An 18749-nucleotide genomic window follows, 5' to 3' on the forward strand; every position below is an offset into this window, starting at 1 on the left:
TGTACTATTGTCGTTGACATCTTTTGATGATCTGCTTCTATCACTGCTTGTTTGTCCCTACAACCACCCCCCCCCCCCCACCTCTTTGTCTCTCTATCTCTCCGCCCCCCACACACACACCTTAAACCAGCTTATATTTCAACTCTTTCTTGGACTCGAACGCAAGTTCTGTCGAAGGGTCATGAGGACTCGAAACGTCAACTCTTTTCTTCTCCGCCGATGCTGCCAGACCTGCTGAGTTTTTCCAGGTAATTCTGTTTTTGTTTTGGATTTCCAGCATCCGCAGTTTTTTTGTTTTTATCTCAATGGTCCTATGGAACTACTTTAAGAGCAGGGAGTTTCTCCCCCTCTCAATGTCACCACAAAAATATGAGCCTCTCATTCATCTTATTGTGGCATCTTGCAGCATATGAATTGGCAATAGCCACTGTACCTCAATAATAGATTGTAAAGCCCATTGGGATGTTTTATAGAGATGTATAGAAATGCGAGTTTCTTTTAAATCACAACATTTTTTTTGTATGGTCCTGCTATATCATATCCTACAGAGACCAAAAATTGGTAGATAATTATTGCCAAAAATTGTAGTTTAGATTTTGAAGAGTTAAGCTGCCACTGCTTATGTAAGTGGGGTCTTCACTCTTATGTCAATCACTTCAAAATATGCCCATCTCCTCTCGCACCCACTAAAGAAAACCTAGAATCCTCCAGCAGGTATGTGATACAAAGGGTTTTGCAATGTTGCAGTTGGATTTTCTAGCAGATCTAAGTTAGTCTCAAAACACCAATGATTGGTTTGCAAAAACTGTCCATATTATAGCACTTGCTTTGAGAAATCTAGGACTGTGCGGTATTTGGGTTATTAACATAAAATGGAAACTCTTACAAATAGAAGAAAATAGTAAAGTAGTAAGTTTGAAGAGAATATTTTGGAAGTAAGTTAATTCACTTCCTTTCTTCTTCCACTTTGTTTCTGATCAGATTATGGCCAGAAACTTTCCCAAGTACTGATTTCAGTGAATTTGATGCATTAAAAGCAAGGAAATTGATCCACCACAATTCAAAATCATTTGGTTAAATGTCTGTTAAATTCTAGCTGATTGGCTACTTCCTGCATTAAGAACAATTATTAGTTCAGTCTTGATATCAATTGGTTAAAAAGGCATTTAACAATATAATTACACCCAAGTGAACATACAGATTTGATTATAGCTTGTTATAATGTTGCTATTTGTTAACACTCAGTGACTGGTAGCATAAATGGTGGGAACACTTATGCAGTCATGCTTGGAAGAATTGCTCATTTTTGCTACATTGTGACTGTGGAAATGTCACAATTTATAGTGAAGACAAGAGGTCATCAACCTGAAATGTTAACTTGGTTTCTTTCACCACATATGCTGCCTGAGTTTCTTCAGCATTTTCTGTTTTTATTTCACAATTTATAGTTGTGGGCCTTAAACCAGTGTTAGAAATGTAGAAGATAGCTATTTATAAATATAATACTTTGCCTTTTGTCTGGCTGCATTTTTTCTCAGGGTTAGAAGCTCTATCTGGGTGGCTTGCTTAAGACTGACTCAGGACTCAATAATCTCCCTGAGAGCTTTTTACATCTGTTTGTCTATCTGTTCACACATGACTATTGTTGAAGATGCGAGTGGGTGTTGGGATCGTTTGAGTGAGGGTGGGGTGATGTCAAGCTGTCGCAAGGCGGGGAGAAAAGCATTTACTGTACTATCCTAAATTCAAAATGGCAGAATTGCAAAATTGTCATTCAATTTAAAATGTTTGAAAACAATGGGCAGTTGGAGTTATCCACTGCAATTGACCAGCAATGTATTAGATGATAGAATGACGAAAAGCGAGTTCATAACTGTAATTCCTTAGATGACGTGCTCTAATCTCAGCTGAGTAGATATCTAATGCTTCCCAGCGAGAGAGAGAATTGGACGGTTAGTCAATCATATCTGTCTGGGGGTCATTTTCAGAGGCCAAATGCCAGTTTCTTGTCACCTTGTGCTGCTGACCAGGGTACAGTACTTGACCCAGCAAGACCTAAAGAAATGGATTGAGAAGAGAGAAAGAAGACTTCAAGCCTAAGACTTCACTCCCTGCAACCACCCCAACCCCCTTCCTAAAAATAGATGACTATTTATTTTTGCCTTCTTTAATTAGATTGGTAACAGTGGCATTGGACAAAGTCAGTTCAGGTTTGAAATAATCTAACTGGGTCAAATCAAACTCCTGGAGACTTAAACACAGTCATTGTCTCATTATACAATGCAGTGACAGTCAAGCTGTCGTAAGGCGGGGAGAAAAGCATTTACTGCGCTATCCTAAATTCAAAATGGCAGAATTGCAAAATTGTCATTCAATTTAAAATGTTTGAAAACAATGGGCAGTTGGAGTTATCTACTGCAATTGACCAGCAATGTATTAGATGATAGAATGACGGTAAGTGACAGTCCTGCAGTGCCCTGGGGTTGTGGAAGATCTTGTTGGCACCAGTGGATACCGCGTGCTTTCTCTCCAGGCCACCCGGACACAGACAAGACAGCAGACGAGAGGCAAGCAGCCATGGCACCCTTCTCCCTCCCATATGGGATGCTCCCTCAATTGCTGCTTTAGCCAGGAGATTATTTTTCCACAGATAAAGTTTTTAACTTTGTCAGTCCTGCCAAAGGTGTACTCTTTCTTTAAAATGTTACTTTGTTTGTTGTCTCCTTGAAGGTTACTCTCTTACTATCTTGACATAATGTTCAAGCAGGTTTCCTCTGCCAGTATGTCATGTTTGCTTTATGCCATGCTAATTGCTATTTCCAATCGGAAACTGTATTTTAAAATCTAGGTTTCAATTTATATCTTGTGACACCTGCTAGAAAGCACATGTACGTAAAGGCCAAGTAATGATAGAATTTAGCTCACATAATGATGCTAGAGGTCAGTTAGCCCACCAACACTTGCCAGTTAGACTTGCATGAGTAGTCACTTGAGTTAGGTTCCTGAGAGCTGCCAGTGCCCCTTGAACTGTACCCTATTGCACCTACAATTGCAGAAATAAATTGGATTTTTCTGACCTTGTGGTATAACCTTTGGTCAAATTAGTATATCTAAGACTACACTTAAACCAAATATTCAAAAAACACAACTTTTATACCAACTCAGTATTGCACAGATCAGGCAGTGTGAACCATAATTTCTAATCATTTTATTGGAGCAGAATGCCACACAAGTGGCTTGTGATTTTTTAGCTCCACAAGTGTACTGCTGGAGTGAAGGACATCGACCAACCCAGGGTGCTGAATTGTGCACTGATTTGTTATACATCTTAATGAGCAAAGGGCCTTTAAATTTAAAAAAATACGGTTCTGAATGTAAAACTGACATTATGGGAATGATTGCCTCAATCAGATTGACCTGTAAAAACATTAATCGCTGTACAATCAAAATGTATTTTAGAGGATTTCTGAGAAAATTCAATTGACTGATGATAAATCTAATTTGTGGAATGAGGGGTTGTGACTTGAGCTGTACTATAATGGGGCCTTGGCCCTGCACATTTCTAAAGGATAGTTAAAATACTGTGTGCTTTCCCATCAACTGAGCACTTGCTAATAAGCTGCTCAAGTCCAGCTCTTCGTATCCAATCTTGTGGTATTCTGTGCAAATTGGGAGGCGGGGGAGGTGTAGCTTCTTGCTGCTTGTATTTGTCTTTCTTCCCTCCACATTTTCTTCCCCATCCCCACCCGTTCTCTTGCATTCTTTGAACAGCTTGAGGTAAGACACAAATCTCTGTTGGGGCAATAATGATGTTTTAATGGAATGTCATACAGTAACTGCACTGAAATATGCTTTCAGATCTTTTTTACTAGGGAACAGACACTATTGCAAATTACAATTTTTTTGAGGGAAACCAATTTGATGGGAATGTTTTAGTGTGTCATCTGGAGAACATCGGTATTAAATTTGTTCTCACTGTACCTTTGTAATATATTCTACAACATGGCATGCATTGTTTAAAATTTCATTTACACAGATTCATTTTAAGTATCTTTTTATCATGTGCTCTCAGGGAGCTAATTTAAAAACTAACTCCAACTATGAGGAGCATTTACTACTGTGCATATAAATGTCAGCCTTGTGTGAACTGCTGTTGCATTTGTAATTTAAAGAGGAAGTCTTCCATTGGGATCCCCTTTAAGAAAATCAAACCCCTTTGTGAATATTTTCTTGTAACACCCACAAGATTAATTACTTTTCTGAATGTTAATTATATTCCTTTACATCATTTGTCTAAGTAATAATTCCCAGTCAGTTTCCCTATAATGCATAAAACTAAAAATCTTGCTAAAAGTCAAAAAGACTAAATCTAATAAGAGGATTTATTAGAATTCCTCATAACTTTTTCTTAAAGTGGTTTTGACGATGACTCGCTCTTTCAAAGTTGTCAGCTATAGCAGGAGAGCTCAGTTAAAGCTGCACCGTTTGGTAGATGAGTTTGTTTCTTTGCAATGGGCTAAGTTTCTGTACCGCGTTCCAGCCTGTGTTCTTTAATGTGTTTTCATCTCTCTCTTCTCTGAACTAGAGCATTCGTTTATCTCTGCAAAGAACAGTAAAATCCCAGCACTCTCCTTTTCCTCTGCCCTTCGATCTCCGAGACTAGCCACTAAGATTGTGGTCTACAACCCTGCTGATGCTTGCTCACCTCTCTCTCAAGGTCCCCCTGGTTCCTTCCAGTTTTCTTGCTGCCTGTTCTCGCCCTTCTCAGGTTGCGTTTATTAGTTTATCTGCTGGGTTCTGTACAGTCAGTGATTGCACTAGGAACTAGATTACAAACAGAAGGCATTTATAGAGTGGAGCAGACTCTTGTACCCTTGGCTAGTAACTAGAATTAGATTGGCTAAAATAACAGGATAAGATGCTTCATTTGCCCAGGCTATTTCCTTTTGAAAAAACTCTTATGTGATTTAAGGATATCAAACTTGGCAAATGCCCAAGTCATTTGCCTTATAATTCTTCTAAATTACCGCCATATCACTATATTCCATCTACTTATGTTTTGAATACTTCTTGAATTATTTTGTGTAGGTATATATGTAAATATATAAAATAATTATATTTTTTTCAAATTCTCCAATTTCTCTCCAGTGTTCTGCCCTTAACCCTCTTCTGTAGCCAATGAGCAACCTTGGGGTATAGTTCCGTGGTCCTCAGGAACTTCTCCCAAGTGTGTATTCATGAATGAGCCGAGGCAGAGAGGTTTTGTGCGCTTGACTTTGTGCGTTTGACTTTGACATGTTCAGCTGTGATCAGCTAATCTAACACAGACCAGAGATTTCACCTCTTCTGGCCTGTATTGCTCAGTACCACCCTAAGTATTGCATTCACCCAGTAAGCCATTTTTTTGAAGAGAAAGTAATTTAATCAAGAAGCTTTTTTGTGGACTATTTTAATAACTTTGTGGGTAGAAACCATATTCTGGAACTAGTAGGAAAATATTGCCAATAATGGACCCAAAGTAAAACCTTTGAACGTTTTGTAAATTAAGATTATTCCAATTTGGATGAAGTTTAAATTTTTGTTTCATTTAGAATCTGGAATATGTCTCCTCTTGTCCGTGTCTATCTATCTATCTATATTGCATAGCTGTAAGTAAATGCAGTAAGTCTGAGGTTGCCAACATATTGGCCTGAGTTTTATGGTGGTATGGATAGTACAACTGTCAGCGCTCACCATCATTGCTACTCTGAAACTCTCAGCAATTGCTGGACTCAAGTGCGTAATTAATACTCAAATCCAGAAGTTACTGTCAGTGATTCTGTGCTTCTCCAGAGATTGTACTGTGAAGTGCCCCCAGATTGCAATCAGGTAGAAGTCACTAAATTGATGAGAATTTGCACCATTAGTCATGCTGTCAAAACCCTTGAAAAAATTACACCCTGTTGAATGAGGTGTAACTGAATTCCTAACTGCGAATTAAGTTCATAGTTACCCTTAAAAACCTTTCTGGCCCAGAAGAACTGATTTCGTATTTGTGGAATGTCAAATTTCTTCATTATGATAAAAGATCTAAATATCTTGAAAACAAGTTTGTTTACTATTTCAGCTTTCACCTCAATTCCAGTCATTTATTTTGCTCTCTGTAAAATTTAATTGAAAGTGAAAGATTTTATTTCCTGGTTTGCTGTTAGTGAGAATACTCCATTGTGATTGGCTGCTTGATGGCTCCATTGTTGGTGGGCACATGGAGATCTCAGTGACTTGATGCCAGATTCAAGTTAGCTGTCGCTTCATTGCTGCCATATCTGGGCCATGAGATGCTGCCAAAGTTTCAATAAACTCCACAAGGGTAATTCAGTTGAGGGGCTTGGATGTTTTTGTTACATGGCCATTTAAGTGTTTACAGCTATAAATATCATTAAAGGATCTAATGTGTATAATATAAAGTGGATACTGAAAGTCAAAATGGAGTGACATCTGTTTTCAGCAGCTATATTAGGGATGACACTGGCTAGTTTCAGGTAGACCTTTGCAATTTAGGTTTTTTGTGACCATGGATTATGTTTTGATACAGTTTTTGATTATTTTGTGCAGTAAATTCCAGAAAGCTTTGCTATCCTGATGCAGTGCACACTGTAATTCTGAGATGTTAGTGTCCATGTTGTCCACTCTTTTCCCCATCTCTTCTTCCACTTGTCCCCAGCATGTGAATTATAAAGTGTGGCAATATCCCACAATAACAGAACACAACCAGCACCATCAATACTTATTGTTTGTACATCCTGCTGTTAAAATGGAAGTGTGTTTTGTTACACAGCAGCAGTGGATGCTGCCTCCACATCGTTTTTTCCATTAGGCATTAGACTTTGTTGAAAGTTGCTTTTTTAAAAAAGAAGTTTTATGAAAACTGAAACCTCAACTCTCAGAACCTGTCATGTTGTATGAAACTGATCCAGTAACATTGTCTAATTCCATAGGACTCATTGAGGCAACTGCAGTCTCTGAAGGAATTTGATCTTTTGATTAGAGATTTAAGTGATCTATACTTTGTTTTCATATTAAGAGGTTTTGATTTCTTAATGATTTTTTTTGTTATGTTTGACGCTTGAATAAGTTGGTGCCAATTACCTGACTGAGTAAGTATTGTATAATTCTATCAATGACTGTTCAGCAATAAAACATTGTGGGGAGAATTTTCTCCCCGCTGGGGGTGGGGGGGTGGTTGTGCGGGAGCAGGTGTGCGCACAGCCGATCACTGCCATTTTACATGGGCAGGCGAATTAAGGCCTGCCCAGCCTGACGCAGGCCTGGAAGCGCTGAGTGCTCCCTGTGCAGGCGGGGAGAGGGTTGCCTGAGTCGGGGCCTGTGCTTTTGCACACACGCACGCACGCGAAAGAGCGTAGAAATCTCCGAGGCACAGAGCTTGTGTTAACAATTTTAAGAAAGGAGCAAAAAAAATAGGACATGTCCCCTCGTATGAAACTGTCATATGAGCTGAGATATGTCTATCAGTTTAATTTTAAAAATTTTCTAACCTTTGAAAACCCTTCATGAAACCTCATCTCGCCTGTGGATGAGGTTCCATGAAAAATGCGATGGCCACCTGTGCTCTTCACTTGCCTGCCAACCTTAAGGTTGGATGGGCAGCTCTGCTTATTGTTTTAATTAATAGTTAACTGGCCTAATAGGCCTTTGACAGTTCAGGCGCGCACCCAAGTCAGCTGCGTGCCTGCCAAACTGAAAATCTGAATGACGCACAGTGACAGTGAGACGCACGCCCGATGTTACTGCGCGTCATTTTACGCCTCGGTGAGCGGGCCCTGCCCCCACTCGCCTAGCCGAAGATTCTGCCCTATCTCTCAAGCCACTCCTAATGGGACCAGATACAGGACCAACCCAGTAGTGTTCATGTGGCAACTTAATCCCACAGTACTTCATTTTGTTAAAGTCTTTCATTGGCAGTTAACATCTACGCTTTCAATAAATCAGCTGATTGCTTTACAGTAACCCCTTTATTAATTTGCAGTAAGCCATAGTACATTTTGTTTAGTAAAGGTGAATATTTGAAGGCAGCAAGCCCTCAAAATGCAGCCTTCAATGTTACAGTTCTCTTGCAGTCATTCCTGCAATCCTGTCTATGTATAATTTAGTACTGTTGCTTGATTTTTGACATGTTCTATTAATCTGAAATATCTTGTGGAACAGGTGCAGCTGTGCTCCCTATCTCAAAATCCCAGAAGTTAATTCACTGTTTATTGGTAAGCCTGTATCTGAGCCAGCCAATAACATGGAAATTTTAATATCTTTAATTTCTTATTTAAAAAATAGCTTCCCTTGAAAAATCTAAAGACATCTGGTATTCTGTATGCAGTGGTGTTGCCCTAGCTAAGAATGATGCTGAAAGAGACTTGGGTTTCTTTGTTGTCTCAATGCTAAACATGTCAAACTGATTAATAGCCAATAGAATGTTGAATTCCATAACAAAAACAAGGGAATGAGTCAGAGGAAGCTCAAATAAAACTGAATTATGCCCAATTTTGGTCACAAAGACACAAGGGAGATATTTAAGCTCTGAAGGCACTGCAGATAAGAGCCACAAGGTCAATGTTGACAGTCTAAAGCTTGGGCTCCTCAAACTTATAGAGGTATATAAGGTAGTTAAGGGCATTTTAATTTAAATTGCAAGAGTGGGACAATGAGACACAGATACAAACGAACATAGTTAGCCTTGTGATTTTATTTTGTTATTGAGATGTGTGTGTGAGTGGTCACCAATAACCGGAAAAGGTCCAGACAAACAGTTGGGTTAAGGGAAGGGAGCTGCTGGATAATGTTAAAACTAAATTTTTTCTTTTAATAAGATTACCTGCTTTCGACTATTTTCGAAGGACTCCCTAAGTTATGCTCCAATAATCAGTGAAGTAGGATAATTAAGCAATAACATGCGAGTTCTGGTTCCTGGTGCGATCTGACTGTCTGAGAGGGGGTGGGTTAAGAGTAGTTGATCTAAGGGTTGGAATTTTCTAGGTATCCAGATGTATGGAAACACTCAGTGCTGCACAAATACCCATACCATAAGAGCTGACTCACACATCCTAATGTACATGAACCTTTTTTATAGAAATGCATTTGAAAAGTAATTCAGTTTTAGTAATTAATCTCATTTGAAAGGCGGAATAGATTCTTATACTAATGTGTACATTAAAAGCATTGCTTTCTGACTTAAGCCATTAAGATAGTGTGAATGTAGAAAATTTACTTGATATTGGCCCATAAGGAGCTTGAGGCAGTCAGTCACCCATTCATCTAACCACCTCTGTAGTTGTCCATGTTCTGCAGCTTCACCTAATCATCTGCTTGTTCACTGTCTTAAATGCAATGCTGGTTAAGTGACATTGATGTATCCAGCAATTGAGTGTTTGTCTCCGATTCTCATACAGGCACGTACTCAATGTGCCGGTGAACTTGTGGAAAAGGAATTATTTACTGGTGGCGGGTGTGGGGTGGGTAGGTTGAGGGGTGGGGAAATCAGGATTTTAACTGCATTATTAGGAGCTGTCACATTAATTTCTCCAATTTGAGTAATTGCTTGGAGCCAGGATCACAAGAGGACCTGGATCTATAAAATCTTTTATGTGCACATTGTCAGGTTTATTCTCCAGCATTGCAAATAAGGCCATAAAGAAGCTTCAGTTTTTCCATATGAGTGTCTTGGTCAAAGCAACCATTCATTGGATCTTTGGTGCTGGGAGCTCCTATCTCTATTACTGCTTTCTTTTCATTCTGATCCTTGCCAGCTGTGAAGTTGCAATCTGACAAGTAGCCACAATGATGGCTAAAGCTTTGGTTTAACTAGTTGTATTACAGTGTTAATTTGTTTTATCACTGATTCTGTGAGGAATGTTGGGGATGTTTGGGTTGTAAGTTTTCTCATAGACCAATGCTGATAATAGTTACAATCAGATGATAAACAGTACATTGCTCTAGGGTAGAAACCGGTGCTTTTCCGACCTCATTCATTCGTTCCTCAATATAGGAATCCATTGGAGAGCTGATGAAGTTTCTTCTGTTAAGAGGATACGAGTTTGAATTTCTTTCAAGACTGGATTCGTCCTAAGACTTTTGAAGTGAGAGTCCAGGATTCCATCAGTTAGTCATAGCCTAATGATCTTCACACCAGATTCAATATACAATAGAAATAATCCATTTTTGCTTTGAGAGCTTGCAATTTTCCTGATGAATTTTCTAGATTAGTTTCCCCTCTGACCAAATATGTATAGGGAGAACCTTATGTCCTAAATGTTGGTACAACGGAAAGTTGTTTAGAAAGAAGATCTGGTATTATCACAGTTTCTACAGGATAATTGTCTTTTTGTTCTGAACAGTAAGATTGTCCCTCTGCTGTATGCAGTCCAGGTAAATTTGTAGAAATACAGGGCTGATTATGAAAATGGCTTTTCCCAAGGATCACCCTTTACTCTGTAAAGATTCCTACTGAAGCCTGACATGAATGTTGCTGATCTAACCATTTGTTGCAGTGTACTGAAACCAGTCCATGAATAAAAACCAGTAGAAACTTGTAGTTGTTGCCACAGTGTTGGGTGTTTCTAGACTCAACTTATGCAAGTTAAAAAGTGCATAGTGTTTTTCTAATGTATGTTGATTTGAAGCATGGAATTTTCCAACCCTAAGATGTCTGCAGGTGTGAGGTATTGGTGATAAACTAATAAACTCCTGTGATACTTATTCTGGACTCTGTAGATATATTAGTTAAATTAGCAGAAAGGTTTTTAAGTGGTGTGCTGGGCTTTTCTATGGAGTGATGCATGTCTGCTTGGCTGCTTCCTTTACTTGGCTAGCATATAGGAATATTGTGTATCAAAGGCATGATTCCGCATCAGGTCACCAACTGAAAATAAGCCTTGTTCACTGAACATGTCTGGTGATTGTTCCCATCTCAGACTACCCATTCAGCAGCTTGATGGTGATATTGTTGGTTGCAGATATAGATATCTCCTGATGAGCCCAAAGGACCCTTAACCAATTGTCTTTGATAATGTTCGAAGCGATTGACCTTCACTTCTCTTTAAACCTAACTCGCAGTAATGCAATATTCCCCTTGAACCTTTGGAGGTAATTGTCCACTTTTGGGTTTAAAACAGAAATTTCCTTTGTATGAAATACCACCCCCCCCCCCCCCCCAAAATATTGACACATTCCTATCCTATTCTAACTTCAGCACAAAGAAAAATAGCCTTATTAAGGCAGAGAATATTTTTATTGATTTAGTAACAAAAAAAAACATATGCTTGTAAGTCAACAAATACTTGTCCTTATTTTGGCCCCAGAAGGACAAAAGTGATCTTGTGGTCAACAATTTGAAATCAATAACTTCAGCTGTCTGTTTTATTTTTTGTGCATTGTAATTAACTTCTGAAACTTTAAACATTGCAAACAAAACATTGTCAGATTTAGGTGGGATTTTCAAGTCTGTTTCCCAAAGAATTAAAAAAAAAGGGAAAGGCTGTTTGCTCATGTAGTTCCTTCAAACATGGGGAGCGTAGGAGCTGGAGTAGCCATTTGGCCCTTTGAGTCTGCTCCACCATTCAATAAGATCATGATTAATCTGATTGTGGTCTCAGTTCTGTTTTCCCCTCACAACTCTTGACTTCCTTGCCTAGCAAAAATCTGTCTAACTTTGCCTTGAATAAATTCAAAACCCAGCCTCCACTTCTTTCTGGGGAAGAGAATTTCACACACCAGTGACCCTTTGGGAGAAAATGTTTCTCTGCATCTGTGTCTTAAAAGGGAGACCTCTTATTTTTAAATTATGTCCCCTTGTTTTAGTCTCCCCCACAAGAGGAAACATCCTCTGGGTATGCACCATATCAAGTTCCCTCAGAATCCTAAACGTTTCAATAAGATCACCTCTCATTTTTCTAAACTCCAATGGGTATAGGCACAACTTGTTCAACCTCTCTTCATAAGACAACCCCTTCATCCCACAGCTAACATGTTGGTAATGGCCTCATCAAGTTACTGGCTGAAACATCCTCTACTTTATGAGCGGAGCCAGCAGCAGTTAATCTGCCTTTTAACATGGCGTTTTTTAGTTCCCATGCTGTTAGTTTCACATTAATCATTTTGACTTAACCCTGAACTTGTTTTTTTTGTCATTGTTTTGGTCCTTTTCACACACAAGTGACCATTCAAACTTTTCTAGGCGAGGAGAAGATCTCTTTCCTGAGAACCTGAAGCTATATATTAACTGCTGGCCGCTGACTATATGTTACAGAGTTTAAACCTGTGATAATGAAGGATGGTATACTAATATTGCACCAATCTGCTTTTTGGTTATCTTGAAATTGAACTTAAAGAACAACTCCAATTTCATATTTGCCTTTGTTTCAAGACCCAAGCTTAAGCCAAATGGCCACCGCACAGCTTGAGATTTCAAAATCTGAAAAGTATTGGCATTTACTCAGAGCCTAAAACATTCAAAACAATCCAATTCCTTGGGAACTAGAATATTAAATGCTAATACATTATTGTGTTCCTCAGATTATTATGATCCAGAACTCCTTAACTCAAATAAGATGACAAATTGCAATAATGGATCACTTTGGTATCATGAGGTTGGATAAATCTTTTCTCTTATGAGGTGGAAATCCAGATAAAATAATCATATATTTGATTTGCTTTGGGAATTGTTGCATACAGAAGCTTTCCCTCAGGCAATTTGGGAAGCAGAATCCATAATATGTTAGATTATAGATGTTGGGCTGAAGGAGCAGGCTCAAAGCGCTAAATATATCTTCCTTGTTCTCTTTTTTTTATGCTATTTGAGGCCTTGAGAGAATTGCATGATACACGAATATTATGCGTTTGAATATAGATAATTTCTGTTCTCAAATTTCTGGGCTTCTTCATTCCTGCTGGTTAGTTAATTGCTCAGTTAATCTGGCTCCAGTTGACCACTTTTTGGCAAAGAGCCATAAAAGTTAGGTGTTCCCACACCTGGAAATGCACTGCCCTTTTAGCATCAGAATTAATTCACTTTCTTTGGTCTGAGTGAGTGTAATTTTTCCAAAGCACTGAAGACACCTAACATGCTGCTCCTGATGAAATGTTAGGCTTAGCCTGCACCTTAGAGATTAGCTGCATGGTATTGCAATTGGTATTGCAAATGCAAGATCCCATCTTCTGGTCACCATTTATTTTTATTTTTTGATTTTCATTTTGCAAACATATGAGGTGAGGTGTACGTTCAGATTATCCTTCCTCGTTTCTTCCCATCCCTTTACCAGGTGTTCCTGCGAAATGTAAATCAAATTAAACTGCAGTTCTTTATTGCTTCATCTCAGATGTATTGCATTGCTAGCCCAGAGGGTTGGCTTAAGCGAAGTTTGAGCTTCACAGATGTCAGGTCAATCTTGGATTATAAATAATCAAACACTGAATGGAAAAGGCTGGTCCTATCAGTTTCTTCCCCTTTCTCTTTTTCTGCCCACTCCCCAAAGATGGAGTGCAAAATGCACCAAAATAATGGTAGGTGAATGTAATTGATGACTGTAATTGACATTCTGAATTGGAGACTGAATGAATTTTTGGGTTACCTACCCATAAGAAATTCTTAAATAGGGGTGTACAAGTTTTTTATTTTTGCATAGTTGCATACAATGGTACTTTTGAAGTTTAAGTTCATGTTCGATGTTTGTGTAAATACATGTATGTAAAGTTGCTGTTACTAACAGATTTTCAACTGAGTTAGGAAATAGCAGTACCACCAACAGTAAACCTTCAGGCCCACTAAATTAAAATATGCCAAATAAGAAATATAAGCCCAAATTGCCTGGGCTTCAGATGTCAGAGAATCTGAGCTTGAGGATAAAGTTTAGATACCCCTGTTGTATAACACTTATAATGAGCAATGGTAGCTTGCATTAATATTGTCCCTTTAACACAGAAAAACATTCCAAGGCCCCTCAAAGGAAGAAACAGATCCCATTTCTTTTATGGGGACCTGAAAGATGTCCAAAGGCTTGATTAATGAGACTGGATGAGGATGAGAGCGGCTGTTCAGAACTATTTTGCTCACTTGGAGGGTAAACACTGAAATGTACTGGTCGGATTGAACAGTCTAATTCAATAAATGTGCTTTTAGATGTTAAGAGGGATTCACAGAGAGGCAGACAGAGATCCTTGTAAGATCCTTTGTGGATGCTATGTTGCACTTCCCATGAAAGTACAACAGTGGGATAAGCACATTTAAGGAAACATGAGCTGATTGTGTTTTACTTCCTCTTTCTTGTAATAAAATCCCAGATCTCTTGGTGCAAAAGGCATGTGCGTTACCCTACACTGTTGCTGCAGCGACAGGTAGGAAACAGGTAGTTGTACATGGAAAATAAAATTGACCTGATATGCTTCTGGATTTTTGCACATGTTTGAAGCTGAGGCCTAAAGTGGAAATTTGGGTAAAAGATTCCTTATGTTAATCAAAGACTGTTGAGTTAATTATTGTCACCTATGTTACGGGATCTTGTACAGTGCGAGTTTCACTTTTATATTTCAATTGCTGCTTCTCGACCTGAAGATGCAGCCAGCACTTCCTGAAGCTGATAATTGCGTTAACACTGTTGGATCACAGACCTGTTTGGGCAACTGTATTTGTTCTTAAAAGAACAGTCACTCCTGTTGACACTAGGCAGTCACTGTGGAATCAAGTTCTAGTATGTTCCTGCTGGTGGTGCCTGTTGTTGGAATAGATGCGCTTGTTACCCGCTGACTTATGAATTCCTGCAATCTGACTTCCTGTCCTGGCTGTGAGTTACCATGCTGCTGGCACTGTGGCAGACCTGGCTTGCTTTGTGCTGTAGTTTAGCGCTGTGGGGAATGGCGGGGGAGCACAATTGGGCTGCCAGTAGTTGGCTTTCACGTTTCCTTTTTTATTTGCTATGCTAAATGCTGCTTTTCTAATCCACTTTTGTTTCCAGTTCTCTGAAATGCTTTAGATAATTGCTGGTGCTCCTCTGAGATCGAGAGGAAAAATGTCCATGATAGCCTTTGTGCAAGGGTGGGGGAATGTGATTAATACCTACAAAGAACAGGTGTTCAAAGCTCATAGCCCACATTCAGATATTAATTAACTTTGAACAATACAATGATGTCAAAAGTACTCGTGTCTTTTCAGCAGTAAAAATTTTCAAAGTTGAGTGAACAATATTAATGATTCTGATTGTGTGCAAATAATCTCCAAGCTAGCCATTAAATTTCTCCACAGAGCAGGGAGGCCTCTGTTTTATGCAGAAGCTTGATTCTGACTGTGAATCTTCTCTTTCTGCTCACCTTGAATAAGGCCGTTGATTGATGGAACCAGCACCAGCACTAATACAGAGAGCCATATTTGAAATGTGTGCTTTCAAATTCAAGGAACATTTTAATGATACAGCTTCCAAGCAAAAGAGCTTACTCTACACTCGTTTTGTCCCCTCTTTTTTTCTTTATTGGCATACAGAATTTATTTTGTGGAAATCCATATTTCTGTGAGAACAATTCCAGTTTATAAGAAGTAATAAATTTCCTGCATGTGGAAGGGATGATATGGGTAAAGAGTTAAGGCTCTGTGCTTTCTGTAAATTCATTCGCAGTTCTGGGGAAGATTAACTTTTTGCTCCTTCCTGCCCCAGAGTACTTTCTCATGCAACAACAGAGAACCTAAGCCGTGCACAGATCTGTGAGGCACAGACTCACCCCACCATCTCTTCATCTTAACAGTGCAGCTGTAGCAATCAGCAGATTCCTGGATCCACCTCTCTGGGAATTGGGGGAGGCCTCCCAGGAATCCTGTCCTGGAGCTGTTTTGCAAAGTAGCACTGGTTATCTGCATAACTCCACAGCTAAGTCCTTTGCATCATGAAAAGATTAAAAGGAAAAGGGATGCCACATTAATAAATCAAAAGTTACTTTAAACTAATTTGTCATTAACCATCGTGATTCTTGCCCCCAACAACACCAACCCCCACCACCTCAATGCAGCAATTCCTTTCAGTGGAGAGATCAGCCTTGACTGGGGCCTTGTCCACTGCTATCTAGCTTTGATTCACTAGCAAGGACTTAACTAAGGAAAGTGATTCTGCCTGTGCTTTTCCTCCCTTTGATGGATCACCTGACCTCTGCTTGAGAATTTAATTATTCCCTCCCTCAATGGCTTACACCCAAAAAAACACTGAAAACCTTTTCCAAAGAAGAATGTTCCCATTCTCTTTTTTTCTTTCTCCCCCTTTGTCTTCAAAGTTTCTCCCCTATCAGTCAGATGTTAATACTGGTCTGTGATTTCACAAGCAGTGATTACCCTCCAATATTTGTGGGCAGACTATCCAACTATAGGGCCATCACAGAAAAGACCCAGTTCCCACAATGTCTATTTCTGCATGTTCTGTGAACAGTGATTAGGAGCAGAATACCTGACTTCTTTTTTTCTGTCTCCCTTTCCTTTTTCCATTGCCTTTCCTTCTGCCGTGACACCAAGGTTAATGCTGGCACCTGAACAGTTATCAAGACTGATGTTTGGAAGCAAGGATTAAACTCTGCCAGTGTAACCACTTTTTATATTGCATGTTTTTCCTCCCTTTTGGCACCGTGACTTGCATTTAATCAAAACTGCTGTGGGTTGTTGTCCTCTAGACTGGAGAGGATCAAATAAACAGCATATTTATGGAGCAGCCTTTGCTGCATTTCATATCACAACAGGGCACTCCGGTATTCTGACCCATCTTAGAGGAAGACCAGCAACAGCCTCTAGAGTGTGTGATGTTTTTAGAATCCAAAATGTCTTGGTTGCAAAACTGACTGCTTTCTTTTCCCTGCCCACCCCCTTCTTTACTTCGCAGTGAGAAATAAATCCAACACCGCCATCAGTGGTGCCCAGACGCAGACGGAACGAAGCACGACCCGTGAAGGATCCAGCCAGCGGGTGCCGCGGCAGCCTAGCGCCACCAGAGTCCCCAAAGGTAGCAGCACTGGGAAAAGTACTGGAAGTGGCAGCAGCACACACACAACATCCAGCCAATAGTCTGAAGAATGTTTACCGTCTGACATAAAGATGACAGCATTTCTGGGCCAAGGGTGTTTAAAGCGGGGCTCCTGCCCTTGTTTTTTTTTTTGTCCTCCACGCATTATCTTTCAGCAAGTGAAACCAGGACTCTTGAGATCGTTTCAAATTGTTCATATTGATAAAAGTTTGTGGGAAAGTATAACTTGGTTCAGTGATTATATTGGATTGTCACCTTTCACGCTGCATGCCTGGTCTAGCAAGTCTAGATTTATTTTCTTTCAGACTTTTCACACTGCTGTAAGATAAAATCATTTAAGTGCTGATGTAAATTAAAACAAATGCTGGCCAATTTTGAGGCAGGTTAGTTTAATGGGATAACTCACATGAGAAGTGATGGATGACTCATATCCAGCTCCCCATATAGACAGAAAGGCAGGGCACAGATTTTCAACTTCACCCTGGACATTAGAACTTCTCTTGCTTGATTGCGAAATAACATTCAGAAAAGTATTGTCCACTATTTCATGGAATAGGAGTTGGCCATTTAGCCTCTCAAGCCTGTTCTGCCATTCAATTAGATTATAATTGCTCTGTATCTTAACTCCATCTGCCCACCTTCAATTTTAATGACGGAAAATTATGGGCAGCAAGTGCCAGAATTTGCGAAGCTCTTAGCACTGAAGAGCTAAAGCTGAGTCTTAATCTCTTATCTTCCAAAATATCACTTTGTTAGCTTGCAAATTCACAAGATTCATCTTGAACACGCACATTCCACAAATTGAACTTTAATAATGGAAATTGTTAATTGCGAGCCCAACCTACTCTGTCCTTTGCTGCCAATCCACAAAGGTTTAATTTTCATGACACTCTAAACTGATTAACAGATATCAAGCTACTTACCTGTAACATATAGCTGAAGCAGTATTTATGCTGTACTATGTATTTTGTATACATGTGTCTCCCAAACAGGATACATGCTCCAAATAAACTTGTAGTATCATCCATGTGTTGCTGCACAGCTTTATATTTTGGGCCAACGGGAATGGAAAAACAAACTGGGTAAAAAAAAATCTCAATTTTCTATCTATATGAAGGAAGTGAATTGAGAAGTTATTGAATTGTGGCAGAATGCCTTTATTTACTGAAAGTCCATGTTTTTAAATTTAAAATCACATTTTTTTCCTCCATCCCTTAAGAATTATGTATCCTTCAATAAGCTCTGATTGTAATGCACCTTTTGAGTTGATTATTCCATGTTGAATGGATAACCCTACAGACCAATCAGTCAGATCCCAATATTAATACAAAATCAAAACACTAGATTCCAAAGATTTGAAGTAAAAACAGAAAATGCTGGATCCCAACAGTGGCTTGTGGCGTCACATGATTAGTGCAGACCAACCAGAGCAAATTGTTTTTCAGCTACTCTGATAGTTTGAAAAGGGAGGGGACTTCAGTTTAACTTCGGAACAGAGAGGTTAAAACAGTGAGATTTCAGGACAGAGAGGTTAAAACAGCGAGACTCAAATAGGAGTAACGGGAAAATAAAAGCAAAGGTCCATATTCCATTTAGTTAAGATATGTCTGAGGAGCTCAATCCTGTGATTTGCACATCCTGTGCTATGTGGGAAATCGTAGATGCTCCTGGCAGTCTGGATGACCTTGTGTGCAGGAGGTGCCTCCGACTGGAGCA

General features: G+C 39.3%; 1 protein-coding gene across 2 annotated transcripts in view; it reads left to right on the plus strand.

The window, feature by feature from the left end:
• mzt2b (mitotic spindle organizing protein 2B) overlaps positions 1-18058 on the plus strand; it is a 33203-nt gene extending 15145 nt beyond the window's left edge. The window contains exons 4-5 of one of the 2 annotated variants that reach the window (XM_041201977.1): positions 4586-4768; positions 16893-18058. In XM_041201977.1, coding sequence (XP_041057911.1) covers positions 4586-4768; positions 16893-17074 — 365 coding nt within the window. In that variant the 3' untranslated portion in view covers positions 17075-18058. The remainder of the gene's footprint in view (positions 1-4585; positions 4769-16892) is intronic. The other variant, XM_041201978.1, reaches the window with a different exon arrangement.
• The last annotated feature ends 691 nt before the right edge of the window (positions 18059-18749 follow it).

The sequence above is a fragment of the Carcharodon carcharias genome, chromosome 13 (genome assembly GCF_017639515.1).
Source record: "Carcharodon carcharias isolate sCarCar2 chromosome 13, sCarCar2.pri, whole genome shotgun sequence".
In the NCBI taxonomy this organism is placed as follows: Eukaryota; Metazoa; Chordata; class Chondrichthyes; order Lamniformes; family Lamnidae; genus Carcharodon; species Carcharodon carcharias.